We start from the raw sequence: 16,229 nt of genomic DNA on the forward strand, positions 1-16,229 counted from the left end.
AGCCAATAACTCAGCCACAAATACAGATCGCGGTTAAGAAGCCTTAACAAAAGGACTGGACCACGAAAAGCACACGCTATGGACATGTTTCGTCGTAGGACAGCTGAGGATGATGACCGTTATCACGCCCAAAGAACAGCAATGGTACGTTCATTAAATCACATTAATACTATCTAATGTAGGATTTATGGAGTTATGTAGGGCTAATTTGTGTCTTTGTATGTGTTCCAGATATGCTGTGCTTGATGAAGCGAAACGACTGCAACATGGACAATATCAAAATCCAGGTGGCAGCATGTGATAACACAAATTGTGAAACTACCTGGTTTCATTTTGAATGTGTTGGTATAACAGTTGCCCCCAAAGGAAGCTGGTATTGTGACAAATGTCATCAGCATGTCCCCTCTCAAAAGAAACAGAAGTACTAATCGATCTGAATGACAGTGTATATATTTATTTGATTAAACATGTTTCTTTTACATCAAATCTATATAAAGAACATGTAAGTGTAACAACCAAAAAAAGTTGTGCACACTAAAATGACACAAAGCATCATTATTTAAACTGACATTGAAAGAGCAAAACCTCAGCTCAAATATCCAAAACTCTAAACACATGTTCAGCTCTGCACCCAATTTGCAATTCAACTTTCCACTTTTTGAAAAGTAAAGTATAACAACAGTATATTTGTGTTTCTGCACATATTTTGGAGACTTGAACAATCTTTATTTGCAGAATTCTCTATATCAAACGCCATAAAAGATGAGTGTGCTTGAGCACGATGGTGTGTAGTTGGTTTTACAAAATGTCTTGTACTATAAATGAAGTGTGTGCCATTTGGTGCAAAACTTTGGTGTTTCTGTAGTTCTGGGTGCAGTGCTTCATTCTGCAGTAGGTGTTTTGCACTTTGTGTGTATGGTTTTGTGAATTGTGTTTAGTGTTTTGAGAAAATAAGCCCTGCTTTCAAAAAATGTGTTTTAGCATTGAAAGAAACTGTAATATGGACACAATGTTAATCTATCTCTGTTATGTGAGGTGATCTCTGCAGCGTACAGTTCAAGGAGCATGTACTTGTTTTTCACTCTTTTTCAATGGGTAACTTGGAAACCTGTAATAAATATAATACTTTGCCCTTTCAATTGTTTTTTTCAAAATGTATTTACCCAAGCTTAAATATTCTACCAGTACTATTACAGTGTGCAGTGCAGGTCTGAAACCACATTCAAGCAATTTGGGATGTGTCCAATGTGACAATAGAAAACTTGAGAGAAAAACATTAACCTTCCATGCCTGAAAACAGCTTAAATAATTTTTCAAACATTCCCCTACACAACCAAACCCCAAATCACTGCTCTGATTATCAAGACATTTAATTGACCAAGTACAACATTGACAATAATGTAATACTAGTTACAATACAAACATGTCATATTTTTAAATCTGATATGGGTTGATTGATGTAAAGGCTCAATCAACGGGTATTACAGTGTCACACAAATTATTCAGGTCACAGCACACTTCAGCTATTTTATCCATCAATGTAATCCCATCTACATCTTTAGAAAGTAACAAATCTATAGGAATTGGTCCTCCCAAAATGGTATATCGCTGCCTTACACATCCTATGACACGCTCAACATGAATTCGCACGTTAGCAATTTTCCTTGTGTCAATAACATCTTTCATTGATAATTGTTTCCGGCCTTTCATGAATGCAGGCCCCTTAACCTCAGCACACATGAAACCCACTGAGTCACTTATATTGAAACCTCGGTCTGCCAAAATCAAATCACCAGGCAAAATGTTATCTAAGAAGCCACCATTTTCTGTAATATGCTTATCACTGGACCTGCCACCCCTTGCCCTTGAAATTAATGATATAACACCCTGCGGACAGATTCCTATCAGACATGTTATGGTGATGTGATGTTTGTAGTTTGACCAAGTCTGAGCCCGTGCCATTACATTTGATGTCCTGTCAATGAAAACTTCAAAGCAGTCTATTATAACAGCCACTTTAGTACCAAAATGAGTGCGGAAATCCATAGGCATTGTCAGTTGGAGTTCCTCTCGAGATGGCCACTTCAAAAGGAAACTCATACGTTTGAACATGACGTCGATAATCAAGGTAAGCACACGGGATACTGTAGACGTGGATGTGTTGAATTTATAAGCCAGCTCTTGCAGGGGTTGGTTTAATCTTAATTTCATTAGTGTCCGTATAAACTGTTGAAATGTAGACAGTGAACTCTTAGCGTTCACACTGATGTGCAGTTCCACAAGATTGTATACCATCATTAGAATAGCAAAAGTAGGACGTCCCGTGTAGAACCGCACACGGTCATCATCGCCCTTAAATGTACTCTCTGAAATGGTGGACTTTACAAGCTTTTCTTTTAAATTAACATTTTCTGTTGTTACATTATTAATTTCAAATGACATTTTGTCAATCATTTCACCAGTCAAATCAGTCTGAGTTGCAGTGCCAGTCTCTGGTTCAATCAGTCCTTCTTCTTCCCCAGTGGCTCCCAGGACTGGTGCGGGCTCTTCTAGAGATGGTATATCAGATACCATGCTGTAGAGATCAAGTAGTGCGATGGATGACCTTTTTCTGGCGCGTTTATACCTGGCATGTGTAGCAGGGGAAGGTGCTGTCATTTTCTCGTGGCCCAATTTGACAGACGGTGCCCAGTCAGGATGATTTTTGTCAAAAAGTGCCACTGGTTTACCTGCAAATAAATCAGATTGTAGGTCATTTATATCCTGGGTGAACTGTTAATTAATACAAATTTGACCTCTTTTGACAGGCGAAGTCAGACTTTAGATATATTTAAAGACATAGGAACATGACAAATAATTGTGGAAACCAAAAGCCTCTGAAAAGGTGCCAGGGACTGTACAGCCTTTACTGTTTACATATAATCAAATGGCCAATAGGGGGAGGAATTACTTTAAATTACAGTTAAACGAAGCACTGCAGGGGACTGACAGACTGGTGTGAAGATGACCTGAGGCAAGGGATGACTTTACTTTGGAGATACTCCACAATCTGATATGTCGATCGATGACACAGACTCCAGGATTCCTATTTCCTTGTTAAGATACATGTCTTAGTACGTGGGTTATATGTTCATTTTGAATGTTTGTATGTAAAACCCGACACTTACCTGACGTGAAATGATCCCCACAAACGCGAGTATAGTTGTGGTTGGATGGTTTGAGATCCTCCCGTCCGATCCTATTGAGCCATTTTTCCCGGCGACGCTTTGAAAGTTCATGTGTTGCTTCACCCTGGTGTGTTATAACCGCCGGCAGCCTGTAAAATGACTTCGGCCCCCTGTTTCGATCACCTCTGTTGCCGCAGCCAACAATGGCACAGAAGTTAACCATTATATGTCCGGTAAAAAAACAGCTCTGACGTATTACGGTGTCTGTTTTGGTACTCCAGTATGGCCGTTGGGCTGACGTCACGTTACCCGTGACGTCATATGCAAAGCCTCTATAATATGCTCATTATATCACCGCTAAGGGGCGTGGTTCGGCCCGACGCGAAGCGGAGGGTCGACAACCCCCTTAGCCGTGATATAATGAGCATATACCACGGCCTGAAGTGAGCTATTGCTTTTATAAAACGGTTACCAAGTGTGGCAATAGGAAAGAAAAATACACACTCTAATTTAAATAGTTTTTATTAGTAAATAATGATGTTCAAAATAAAATAGTCCCTCCGTTGCCTTCTGCACGAAACATAGTGCGAGGTGGTTGCTATGCAACAACACTAACAGCTAGCGAACATATTAGACAGAGAGCGTTGATCCATTATTTGGCTATTTATTTACATTAATGTGTATGTTGCCGTTTATTGTGCACCCACTGAAAAACTGTCCAGCATCAGTAGCATGGCTTACGTGGTTACTTGTATAGGTTGAAGTTGTTCTAGGCTGTTGCTTTGCGTGGCGAGAATATTGCTCCACTTTCTCCGGTCCCCGAGATTCGGCTTCCAGTAGCTCTGGAGAGAGCTTTCGCACCTGTGGCCACTAACGGTCATCATTTCTCTGCTTTGTTTCAAGACCCGCATCAGAAAGCTTTTGAATGGTGATACTTTTTTACCCCGGAGGTCGAAGTTAAGTAAGGGATAATGTGCAGCGAGGCGGTCATTATGGGTAAAAGAATACCCGACAGGCAGATCAAAAATAGTCCGTTGTTATTGTTTGAACTATGTAGCAACGGTAGGAACTGCTTCGATAGGGTTTCTGCCCCGTTACTTCTCCGCTGTTTTATTGTCCCAGTTTGAAAAGCAAACTGCATGCAGTTTGCTTTTCAGCCCAACTGTATACAGTTTTTCTCAGACGCGGAGGGATACTGACTTGTTGTGAAAAGTAACTACAATTCTACCCGTGGTATACGCTCAGTATATCACGGCTAAGAACCAATCAGATTGCTTGATTTGACTTGTCCGTTTTATAATATCGCAATATATCGTATCGCAATACTTAGCATATCGTAGAATCGCAATACTATCGTATCGTGGCTTAAGTATCCCGATAGTATCATATCGTGGGGAGCCTCCTGATTCCCACCCCAAAATAAATAGTATATTCCCCTCAAAGCCCAGGTGCTCGTTGTGGCCGGTCCCAGGTCGACACATAGCAGTCTCACTAGATAATATATTCACGGAAAAGCCTTGGAGCTCAAGGGGAATGGCTCGATGTGAAGCTGGATCCAAACTGAATATAAACTGCTGTTAATAAACATTTGAAACGTGATTTGTCTGACTGAAATGGAGTTCAGTCAAGTTGAGTTAAAATGATTCATTACACGACACATGCATTAACCCCTCATACCACCAACCCAACACAATCTGTGTGCTTGCTGTTCAGAAAAGTCACCAACACTGGAGTGTCCTATGCCTTTTCCTATTTAAGTTATTATCTACACAAAACATTTGAAAAACCTACTGACATCAAATTGAACTCAGATATAACCCAGTCTCTGGATAATAGACTATATCCATCTCTTGTGACCAACCATTAACAGAACATGAGATGTTGTTCTGAAAGCTGTTCCAAATAAAATGTATTATTGATTCAGACTCAAACACTAAGTTAAAGTCACACAGTAGGTCTTGTTAACGAGATGAGAGTCTACAACAAGCTTCATTTTGTTATTGCTAACAATGTACTGTTTACACATAAAGATCACGAGTCATTGCTTATCAAGAAACAGGAACTCAAGCTTGAACATGAGGAACTCTTTTATCTGTTCTCACTCTTCCCACTTAGTAAACACTAAACATACATTTTCATGCAAGTTTTTTAATGGTTTTGAAGGTATTTCAAGGGGATTCTGGTAAGTACTTAGTTTGTGTTTCTTGAATTTTGTATTAAGTTTGAATATAATTTCTTTATAACTAACAACAAAGGGCGAGATTGTGGTTTGGATAGAAATGGAGGTAGGCAGGTGGGAAAGTATATATGATCTGTGTTAAGACAAAGAACCTGCTCTTTTGGGGTTTTTGTCTGTCTGAGACACGTAGCCCTTATCTGGTAAACTATGCTCATCTCTGAGGGTGTCTGCTTGGTCTTAGGGGTAAGGTAAGAATACCCTTAACCTGGAAAAGGCTTGCATTTACACCCTCCATCTTGAAGAATAGGCTCATACCCCCCGACCCCTATTCCCCTGGTACTCTTAATGTGTGAATACATTGTTAAAGCTTTAAAGCTGTACTATAATGGTATATCAGGTGGTTACGGGGCAGGGTTATAAACTCATTTTTGCTTGAACGTGGGCTCGTTGAGGCCGGTCCCAGGCCGACACATAGCAGTCTAACAAGATCATATATTCACGGAAAAGCCTTGGAGCTCAAGGGGAATGGCTCGATGTGAGGCTGGATCCTAGACGCCAAACTGCAATTATAAGCTGATGTTAATAAACATTTACAACATTCAATCAAGTCAAAGTGTAATGATACATTTACACGACTCAAGCCTTAACCCCTCATACCACCAACCCAACACAATCTGTGTGCTTGCTGTTCAGAAAAGTCACCAACACTGGAGTGTCTTAGAATCAACAACAAGCTTCATTTTGTTATTGCACACAATGTTTACCACCGAGTCATTGCTTATCAAGAAAAAGGAACTCAACTTTTAAAATGGTGAAATGTTGAACCTGTCTCACTCTTCCCACTTAGTAAATACAGATCACAAATTGTCATTCTCATTATTAAAGAGAAAATAATTGACCAGTTTCTGGTCTAGAAGGTATCTCACTAGATAATATATTCATAGAAAAGCCTTGGAGCTCAAGGGGAATGGCTCGATGTGAAGCTGGATCCAAACTGAAACTATAAGCTGCTGTTAATAAACATTTCAAACGTGATTTGTCTGACTGAAATGGAGTTCAGTCAAGTTGAGTTGAAATGATTCATTACACGACACATGCCTTAACCCCTCATACCACCAACCCAACACAATCTGTGAGCTTGCTGTTTAGAAAAGTCACCAACACTGGAGTGTCTTATGCCTTTTCCTATTTAAGTTATTATCTACACAAAACATTTGAAAAACCTACTGACATCAAATTGAACTCAGATATAACCCAGTCTCTGGATAATAGACTATATCCATCTCTTGTGACCAACCATTAACAGAAAATGAGATGTAGTTCTGAAAGCTGTTCCAAATAAAATGTATTATTGATTCAGACTCAAACACTAAGTTAAAGTCACACAGTAGGTCTTGTTAACGAGATGAGAGTCTACAACAAGCTTCATTTTGTTATTGCTAACAATGTACTGTTTACACATAAAGATCACGAGTCATTGCTTATCAAGAAACAGGAACTCAAGCTTGAACATGAGGAACTCTTTTATCTGGTCTCACTCTTCCCACTTAGTAAACACTAAACATACATTTTCATGCAAGTTTTTTAATGGTTTTGAAGGTATTTCAAGGGGATTCTGGTAAGTACTTAGTTTGTGTTTCTTGAATTTTGTATTAAGTTTGAATATAATTTCTTTATAACTAACAACAAAGGGCGAGATTGTGGTTTAGATAGAAATGGAGGTAGGCAGGTGGGAAAGTATATATGATCTGTGTTAAGACAAAGAACGTGCTCTTTTGGGGTTTTTGTCTGTCTGAGACACTTAGCCTTTATCTGGTAAACTATGCTCATCTCTGAGGGTGTCTGCTTGGTCTTAGGGGTAAGGTAAGAATACCCTTAACCTGGAAAAGGCTTGCATTTACACCCTCCATCTTGAAGAATAGGCTCATACCCCCCGACCACTATTCCCCTGGTACTCTTAATGTGTGAATACATTGTTAAAGCTTTAAAGCTGTACTATAATGGTATATCAGGTGGTTACGGGGCAGGATTATAAACTCATTTTTGCTTGAACGTGGGCTCGTTGAGGCCGGTCCCAGGCCGACACATAGCAGTCTAACAAGATCATATATTCAGGGAAAAGCCTTGAAGCTCAAGGGGAATGGCTCGATGTGAAGCTGGATCCAAACTGAAACTATAAGCTGCTGTTAATAAACATTTCAAACGTGATTTGTCTGACTGAAATGGAGTTCAGTCAAGTTGAGTTAAAATGATTCATTACACAACACATGCCTTAACCCCTCATACCACCAACCCAACACAATCTGTGGGCTTGCTGTTCAGAAAAGTCACCAACACTGGAGTGCCCTATGCCTTTTCCTATTTAAGTTATTATCTACACAAAACATTTGAAAAACCTACTGACATCAAATTGAACTCAGATATAACCCAGTCTCTGGATAATAGACTATATCCATCTCTTGTGACCAACCATTAACAGAACATGAGATGTTGTTCTGAAAGCTGTTCCAAATAAAATGTATTATTGATTCAGACTCAAACACTAAGTTAGAGTCACACAGTAGGTCTTGTTAACGAGATGAGAGTCTACAACAAGCTTCATTTTGTTATTGCTAACAATGTACTGTTTACACATAAAGATCACGAGTCATTGCTTATCGAGAAACAGGAACTCAAGCTTGAACATGGGGAACTCTTTTATCTGGTCTCACTCTTCCCACTTAGTAAACACTAAACATACATTTTCATGCAAGTTTTTTAATGGTTTTGAAGGTATTTCAAGGGGATTCTTGTAAGTAGTCATAGTTTGTGTTTCTTGAATTTTGTATTAAGTTTGAATATAATTTCTTTATAACTAACAACAAAGGGCGAGATTGTGGTTTGGATAGAAATGGAGGTAGGCAGGTGGGAAAGTATATATGATCTGTGTTAAGACAAAGAACGTGCTCTTTTGGGGTTTTTGTCTGTCTGAGACACGTAGCCTTTATCTGGTAAACTATGCTCATCTCTGAGGGTGTCTGCTTGGTCTTAGGGGTAAGGTAAGAATACCCTTATTATAAATCTTTATAGATTTCAAAGTGAACCTGGAGATTTGTTTTTCGCCACCTACGTTCAGCTTTTCGACACTCTCTTTTTTCTGTTCTCACGGTCATGGCCTTTCTCCATGGAGATATTTTCTTGCCAATCACTTCCTTTACCTTAGTTGGAGCAATGGTATCTATAACATTTTTAATTTTTGAATTAAAATGATCTACTAGCTCATTTACTGAGATGTTAGCAGGGGCAAGTGTGGATGAAAAATGATGAGTAAACATTTCCCTAGTATTTTCAGTTAAATATCGCTTTGTGGTTACCTCTTTCTGAACATTTTTGTGAACAGAAATAGAGCTCTCAAAGAAAACACAGGAATGATCAGAGAGTGCAACATCAGTCACCACAACCTTTGAGATATTCAGACCCTTTGAGATAATTAAGTCCAGAGTGTGCCCCTTATTGTGCGTGGGCTCCGCCACATGCTGAGTCAGTCCATAGTTATCAAGAACACAAAACAGTTCTTTAGCCCCTCTGTCCTGGGGGTTGTCAACATGGATGTTAAAATCACCAACAATGACTAGACGGTCAAAGTCAATACACACTATAGACAGCAGTTCAGTAAAGTCATCAAAAAAGCTTGCACAGTATTTAGGTGGTCTATAGATATTTAGGAACAGAGCTCGAGAGGAGCATTTCAGCTGAAGGGCCACATATTTAAAAGAAGCAAAGTTCCCATAAGATGTCTTCCTGCATTGAATGGAATTATTGAACAAAATAGCAACTCCACCCCCTTTCTTATGCATTCTTTCCTGACTCATAAAACTAAAGTTGGGAGGTGTTGATTCGATAAGAACAGCTGCACTGTTATTTTGTTCAATCCAAGTTTCCGTTAAAAGCATAAAATCCAGATTGTGCTCAGTGATCAAATCATCTTCCAGACATTTAAAAATACTTTCCCCGACCATTTAAACATTATTTCTGGCTTGTAAAGTGCAGTTATGCGCCCTGGAGGTATTATACTATTTCAAACAACTTTTCCCCGCCTTTCAAACACTTATTCCTGGGTACAAGTGTTATCTTTCCCCCCTGGGTGTGTGTGAGACAGGTGAACTGAGTCAGCCTGCCAACAAGCAGCAGTCTGCTGTCATTTTAAACAGTTCCCCCGACTTTTTAACACACTTTTACCCACGTTTTGAGCACTCATTCCTGGGTCAATGTGTCATCTCTTCACCCTGGTCCTGCATTAAAACAGTTCCCCCGACTTTAAACACTAATGTGCCCATGATTCAGACACTTATTCCTGGCTAAATCTGTTATCTTTTCCCCCCTGGGTGTGTGTGAGACAAGTGAACTGAGTCAGCCTGCTAACAACCACCAGTCTGCTGTCATTTGAAACATGTTCCCCGACCTTTTAACACACTTTTTACCCATGTTATGCCGCCCTGGAGGTATCAGACTATTTTAACAACTTTTCCCCGCCTTTCAAACACTTATTCCTGGGTTTTAGCCAGTCATTTTGCACGATATCATTTAACATTGACGCTCTCCTGAAAATGCACATATTCTGTGCATTTTCAGGAGAGCGTCAATGTTAAATGATATCGTGCAAAATGACTGGCTAAAACTCTCTTCCAGACATTTAAAAATACTTTCCCCGACCATTTAAACATTATTTCTGGCTTGTAAAGTGCAGTTATGCGCCCTGGAGGTATTATAATATTTCAAACAACTTTTCCCCGCCTTTCAAACACTTATTCCTGGGTACAAGTGTTATCTTTTCCCCCCTGGGTGTGTGTGAGACAAGTGAACTGAGTCAGCCTGCCAACAAGCAGCAGTCTGCTGTCATTTTAAACAGTTCCCCCGACTTTTTAACACACTTTTACCCACGTTTTGAGCACTTATTCCTGGGTCAATGTGTCATCTCTTCACCCTGGTCCTGAATTAAAACAGTTCCCCCGACTTTAAGCACTAATGTGCCTATTATTCAGACACTTATTCCGGGGTCAATGTGTTCTCTTTTCCCCCCTGGGTGTGTGTGAGACAGGTGAGCCTGCCAACAAGCAGCAGTCTGCTGTCATTTGAAACATGTTCCCCGACTTTTTAACACACTTTTACCCATGTTTTGAGCACTTATTCCTGGGTAGAAAATAGATGTGCTGTAGCCTGGTTCTCTCCCAGTACTGGGTACTAGTTAATGCCACTATTACCACCACATTTAAAGCAGATGAACTGGTAGTTATCCGGGCTGCTGGAGAGTCATTTTCAGGCTCCTCTCCACAATTGTCCCCCTAAAATGATTTTAAATCATTATTTTTGCATTTCAATGTATTTATTCTATCATTTATATGGTTCCCCAACACAATGCACATAGTCTGGAGCTCACTGGGGTCCTGCATATAATTTAATCACGCGTTTTAACACTTTTTCCCATGAAAATGATTTTTAATCACTATCGTGGGGCTATGAAAATCCAATTCCGGGTAATGCAGAGCACAATTGCACCTTTTACTATTTAAATGTATTTGTATTATATATATTTGGGCTAGAAAGGTGACCTCTCTGGGTGATTTAGTCAGTTTATGGAGCTTAGCCCGCCATGGCGGCCGCTGAGAAGCGCATCCCGGAGCTCCTCGACATGATGGCCGGCAAGCCGACCTCAACCACCCAGAAGCTTCTCTATGGCTATCTCACCCTCCATTGGAGCCTCCTGTATGGCCACCGTCCGGGCGTGTACGCAAATATGAAAAACACTGAGGTCTTAGAGGCGGCCAAAAGGGGAACTGCTGAGGGCTACATCATCCATGTGCAGGATCACAAGACGGCCAAGACATATGGCGAAGCACAGCTGGCGCTTACAGTAGAGGAGTTTAGCTGGGTCATGCGGTGGATGGGGATTAAAGAGGCATTGCTGGGTCCTCAGAATGAATTCTTCCTTTTCACAAGGGGGAATCGGGCCTCCAAGAACCTGAACACTCACTTGAAGAGGGCATGGGCTGATGCTGGGCTAGAAACAGCCGTCACCTTCACAATCCTGCGCACTGCCCTGGCTGACAATATCAAGCATCACCAAGATCCAGAAAGCCGGTCGATTCTCGCCAGGTTTATGTGTCACGACGTAACCACGGCGGACCGGTTCTACGTGAATGCGCCTGGAATAAAGGAGGCATTGAGAATCCGCTCCATGTTCAGGGCGTCATCAGATGCGGCAGCAGCTGCATCAGCATCTGAAGGATGTCTACCGCTGTCAGATGGGGAGACCTCCGAAGAGGGCTGCTATAACAGTACTGCTGAGAGCAGCAGACAAGACCCCAACGATACCTCTTCTTCAGAGCACGAGCAACCTGATGGGTCATTGGAGCGGCAGCAGCAGCGGAAGCGGAAGCGGGAAGGAAAGAGGCCAATGAAGTCGGGACCGGGGCTGGTTGACACTCCTGATGATGGGGCAGGGGCCCATATACAGGTGGCTGTATATTATATGCGGAGAGGGATCTGGGGGCTAACTATGGGTAGCAGCATGGCTTCCTGCGCATCCCACTTCCCTTCAGCGCTGTCCGTGGTGCTGAAGTGTGAAATAAACAGAGTGCTACATTTTGTAAATAGCAGAATACCTCCATGGGGCATAACTGCACTTTACAAGCCAGGGAAGGTGCCTGAATCCTGGGTATACATTTTGTAAATAGTACAATACCTCCAGGGCACATAACTGCACTTTACAAGCCAGGGAAGGTGCCTGAATCCTGGGGTAAACATTGTTTAATTGTTTAAGTGTTTTGAAATGTATGGAACAGTGTTTTGTCTCTTTCAAAACTCTCCCGTCATTGGCCGGATACATGGGGACGATTTTATATTCACTATGGCCGTTAATATTCCAGTGAGACGAAGTACGTCCGGTGACGGGAGTGATCCCATGTTAATTTTGTCCGAAAACCAGAGCATTCCCTTATCCATTATTTTGCAACACGGGTAAAGTGGTGTTATTCCCACAACATAGTCCATTCACTTCCACGTTAACTTCCAACCGTTGCATTTTCATTTCCAACACAGCCATCTTCTGTAGAAGTTTGTGGAAGTCATCTGTAGAGAATGGAGGCATTTTGCTACCAACTAGCTTAAGCTAAATAGCATGCAGTAGCCTACCAGGCTTTAGCTGTTGCTAGGCCACGCTACTGTAAGACTGAGGTCGTCGTAAAAATGTTGAAATATGGCTGAAACCCTCCGTCTATTTACGAAGAATAACTGTCCCAGTGATAAGTTAATGTCCAGGAGCCGCTGCTCGAAGTTTTCAGAGAATAAGAGTAGGAAAATCAGCATAAAAAGTAAGCAGAGGCAAGAGCAAGCGGAAAAGTGTCTGCACTGTAAGAAAGATAAGGAGGGAAGAACGTGCTCTTTTGTTTTTTTTTGTCTGTCTGAGACACGTAGCCTTTATCTGGTAAACTATGCTCATCTCTGAGGGTGTCTGCTTGGTCTTAGGGGTAAGGTAAGAATACCCTTAACCTGGAAAAGGCTTGCATTTACACCCTCCATCTTGAAGAATAGGCTCATACCCCCCGACCACTATTCCCCTGGTACTCTTAATGTGTGAATACATTGTTAAAGCTTTAAAGCTGTACTATAATGGTATATCAGGTGGTTACGGGGCAGGGTTATAAACTCATTTTTGCTTGAATGTGGGCTCGTTGAGGCCGGTCCCAGGCCAACACATAGCAGTCTAACAAGATCATATATTCACGGAAAAGCCTTGGAGCTCAAGGGGAATGGCTCGATGTGAGGCTGGATCCTAGACGCCAAACTGCAATTATAAGCTGATGTTAATAAACATTTACAACATTCAATCAAGTCAAAGTGTAATGATACATTTACACGACTCAAGCCTTAACCCCTCATACCACCAACCCAACACAATCTGTGTGCTTGCTGTTCAGAAAAGTCACCAACACTGGAGTGTCTTAGAATCAACAACAAGCTTCATTTTGTTATTGCACACAATGTTTACCACCGAGTCATTGCTTATCAAGAAAAAGGAACTCAACTTTTAAAATGGTGAAATGTTGAACCTGTCTCACTCTTCCCACTTAATAAATACAGATCACAAATTGTCATTCTCATTATTAAAGAGAAAATAATTGACCAGTTTCTGGTCTAGAAGGTAATTCAAGGGGATTCTTGAAAGTACTTTTCTGTCATTTCTGATTATGTTTGAATATTATTTCTTTATTTGACTTTGTTTAACTGTATTTTTTTATTCAAAAATAATGGTTGTTGCAACAATGACAACGCACTTCCAAGGAAAGACAACGATGGGGAAATTGCGGGTTACTTAGAAACGGAGGTGGGGAGGTGGGGAGAGTATAAATGATCTGCGTTAAGACAAAGAACGTACTCTTTTGGGGGTTTGTCTCTCTGACACTTAGCCCTTATTTGGTCAACTCTGCTCATCTCTGAGGGTGTCTGCTTGCTCTAAGCTCTAAGGTAAGAATACCCTTAACCTGGAAAAGGCTCACAGTAGTTATATAATGGTTTGATATTTAAATGAGAGTGAAAACTCCCTAAGGTTAAAGCTGTACTTTCATTTAGACATATATGTGAATTTGATATTGGTTGGTTTTGTTTGATGATCTGTTATATGACCTGCACTTTGCTCGATTTATGATGTGTGGCTTTTGAGATGTTCAGTTTTTTATAAATTGGCCCTCTAAAGTAAGGATAGGGACTGGGATCCGACACAGGGTTTCTCCTGCAGGAGTAGTTTATTTACGGCTCCAGAGGTCTACCACCTCACCAATACTCTACTCCAGACACGGTCCTTTAGTGCCTGAATTTAGTGATATACTGTAATGGCAGCTGGTTGATGAGCCACGCTGAGATTAGCTTCCCTAAGCAAACTGAAGCGGTCGTGGGTGACGCTTTTATCTTAAATCATCATTATATTCATTATATGTTAAATCAACCATGAAGACAAAAGGTAAGAACAAATGGAATCATGCAGGTACATTAGCTTTAAATAAGACAGACCATTTTAAGTGCTGCATACTGTTTTATTGAAATACATTTTAAGACATTAGAAAGACAAGACAGTAATGTCGCATAACTTTAGAGTTCATGGGGAATTCACCTGGAAGAAAACATGAATGCTTTCAGATGTAAAAAGCAGGTGGATAAATGTCGTGGAGGAAATAGAATAATACTGGCTTCTTAAATGTAAAAAAGTAAATTGTGCTTCAGGGCATTGCCTGACTAAATGTTCCAACAGGGGAAAAGACTGCGTTCAGGATCAGGTGCATCACAGTATAACTATGACATGATAACTGTCTATCTGTCTTACGGTCAAGATTTAGAATTATAACTGCTTTAACATTGATTATAAGTATTTCTAACTATATATGTCTGTGACCTGTTAGTCCCAGGATGCGTCTGCTCTGTGCTCTGGGTCTCTTCTTGGCCCTGCTGCATGTGACCTCCTGTCTGCTGATTGGAGCCTTCAACATCCGACACTTTGGAACCGGGAAATTCGATAAACCGGAAGCGATAAAGATCATCACAAAGGTCTGAAACTCAATTTGGTATCCAATACTTATTTGTTCTTCGTTGTTTTGACTGTATCTTGGCAAGTGAAACATAGTAACCCACTTCCTGTTTGAGTTTCCTTTTCTTGGAAAACAATGATTGGTTTGTGAGGTAATGGTAATTTTAAACATAATGCTGAAGTGCAGCGTTTAGAGAACATTCAGCAACATGAGGAAACATGTACAGTGTTTACTAGACTTCTGTCTGTCTTCTTCTGCTGTTCCCTTTAGTGTTCACTTCCTGTCTGTCTTCTTCTCCTGTTCCCTTTAGTGTTCACTTCCTGTCTGTCTTCTTCTGCTGTTCCCTTCAGTGTTCACTTCCTGCCTGTCTTCTTCTGCTGTTCCCTTTAGTGTTCACTTCCTGTCTGTCTGTCTTCTTCTGCTGTTCCCTTTAGTGTTCATTTCCTGTCTGTCTTCTTCTGCTGTTCCCTTTAGTACTTCCGTCAGAATTGACCAATCAGAAGTTGTTGTTTTTCAGATTGTCCAGCGCTATGACATCATTCTGATCCAGGAGGTCCGCTGCAACAACGATCTGAGCGTACCCAACAGACTCCTGGCTCTTGTTAACCAGTAAGACTTATGAAGAGCAAACACAGTATTCTAACACACACACACGCAGACTGTGAGGGCTGCTTCATTCATCTAAATGTTATCTTGACTACTGCAATATCCAAATCTCAGTAATCGCAGTATTTGGCAAAACGAGTGAAAATATCTGAATGAAGTATTGTGGAGAAGTCCTGGCCTACAAACAGTATTCTATAGACTTAATACAGATACACTTCATACTATAATCAATTCATATTTTTCCTTTCATATCAGAATTGCAATTGTAGAAGTTTGTAAAAAAGTTAGACAGATCATGAACTCACATAAAGATTCAAGATAAACAAAAGGTATATGTCTGTCTGTCTGTCTGTCTGTCTGTCTGTCTGTCTGTCTGTCTGTGTGTGTGTGTGTGTGTGTGTGTGTGTGTGTGTGGTGTGTGTGTGTGTGTGGTGTGTGTGTGTGTGTGTGTGTGTGTGTGTGTGTGTGTGTGTGGTGTGTTGTGTGGTGTGTGTGTTGTGTGTGTGTGTGTGTGTGTGATTCCCCAGAGGTTTGCCCAGAGGTTCTCCTCGTCATTTCAGCTACATCGTCAGTGAGCCCCTGCCTCTGGATACCAGCATCCGCCATAGGGAGAGATACCTTTTCCTCTACAGGTAAAACACAAACTGCCTAAATCAAAACACCAACAGCTAAATGATCTTCTGTATGTATTGCTTTGTTAATTCCCCAGATCAGTGAGCA

General features: G+C 40.9%; 1 protein-coding gene and 1 long non-coding RNA gene across 4 annotated transcripts in view; one reads left to right on the forward strand and one right to left on the reverse strand.

The window, feature by feature from the left end:
* The window catches only part of LOC117479099 (deoxyribonuclease-1-like), a 72,992-nt gene that overhangs the window by 41,725 nt on the left and 15,038 nt on the right, over positions 1–16,229 (forward strand). Inside the window, exons 1-4 of one of the 3 annotated variants that reach the window (XM_034126114.1) lie at positions 13,739–13,848; positions 14,778–14,922; positions 15,421–15,512; positions 16,037–16,141. The exons of 1 other annotated variant lie outside the window; for it this stretch is intronic. In XM_034126114.1, the coding sequence (XP_033982005.1) occupies positions 14,785–14,922; positions 15,421–15,512; positions 16,037–16,141 (335 nt within the window). In that variant the 5' untranslated portion in view covers positions 13,739–13,848; positions 14,778–14,784. Of the gene's footprint in view, positions 1–13,738; positions 13,849–14,777; positions 14,923–15,420; positions 15,513–16,036; positions 16,142–16,229 lie in introns of those variants that run through there. One more of the 3 variants, XM_034126115.1, reaches the window with a different exon arrangement.
* LOC117479107 lies at positions 2,663–3,417 on the reverse strand. Its single transcript, XR_004555533.1, has 2 exons — positions 3,168–3,417; positions 2,663–2,729 (listed from the first exon to the last, which is right to left on the reverse strand). It is a non-coding gene; the product is annotated as an uncharacterized LOC117479107 (long non-coding RNA).

The sequence above is a fragment of the Trematomus bernacchii genome, unplaced genomic scaffold (assembly GCF_902827165.1).
Source record: "Trematomus bernacchii unplaced genomic scaffold, fTreBer1.1, whole genome shotgun sequence".
NCBI lineage: Eukaryota > Metazoa > Chordata > Actinopteri > Perciformes > Nototheniidae > Trematomus > Trematomus bernacchii.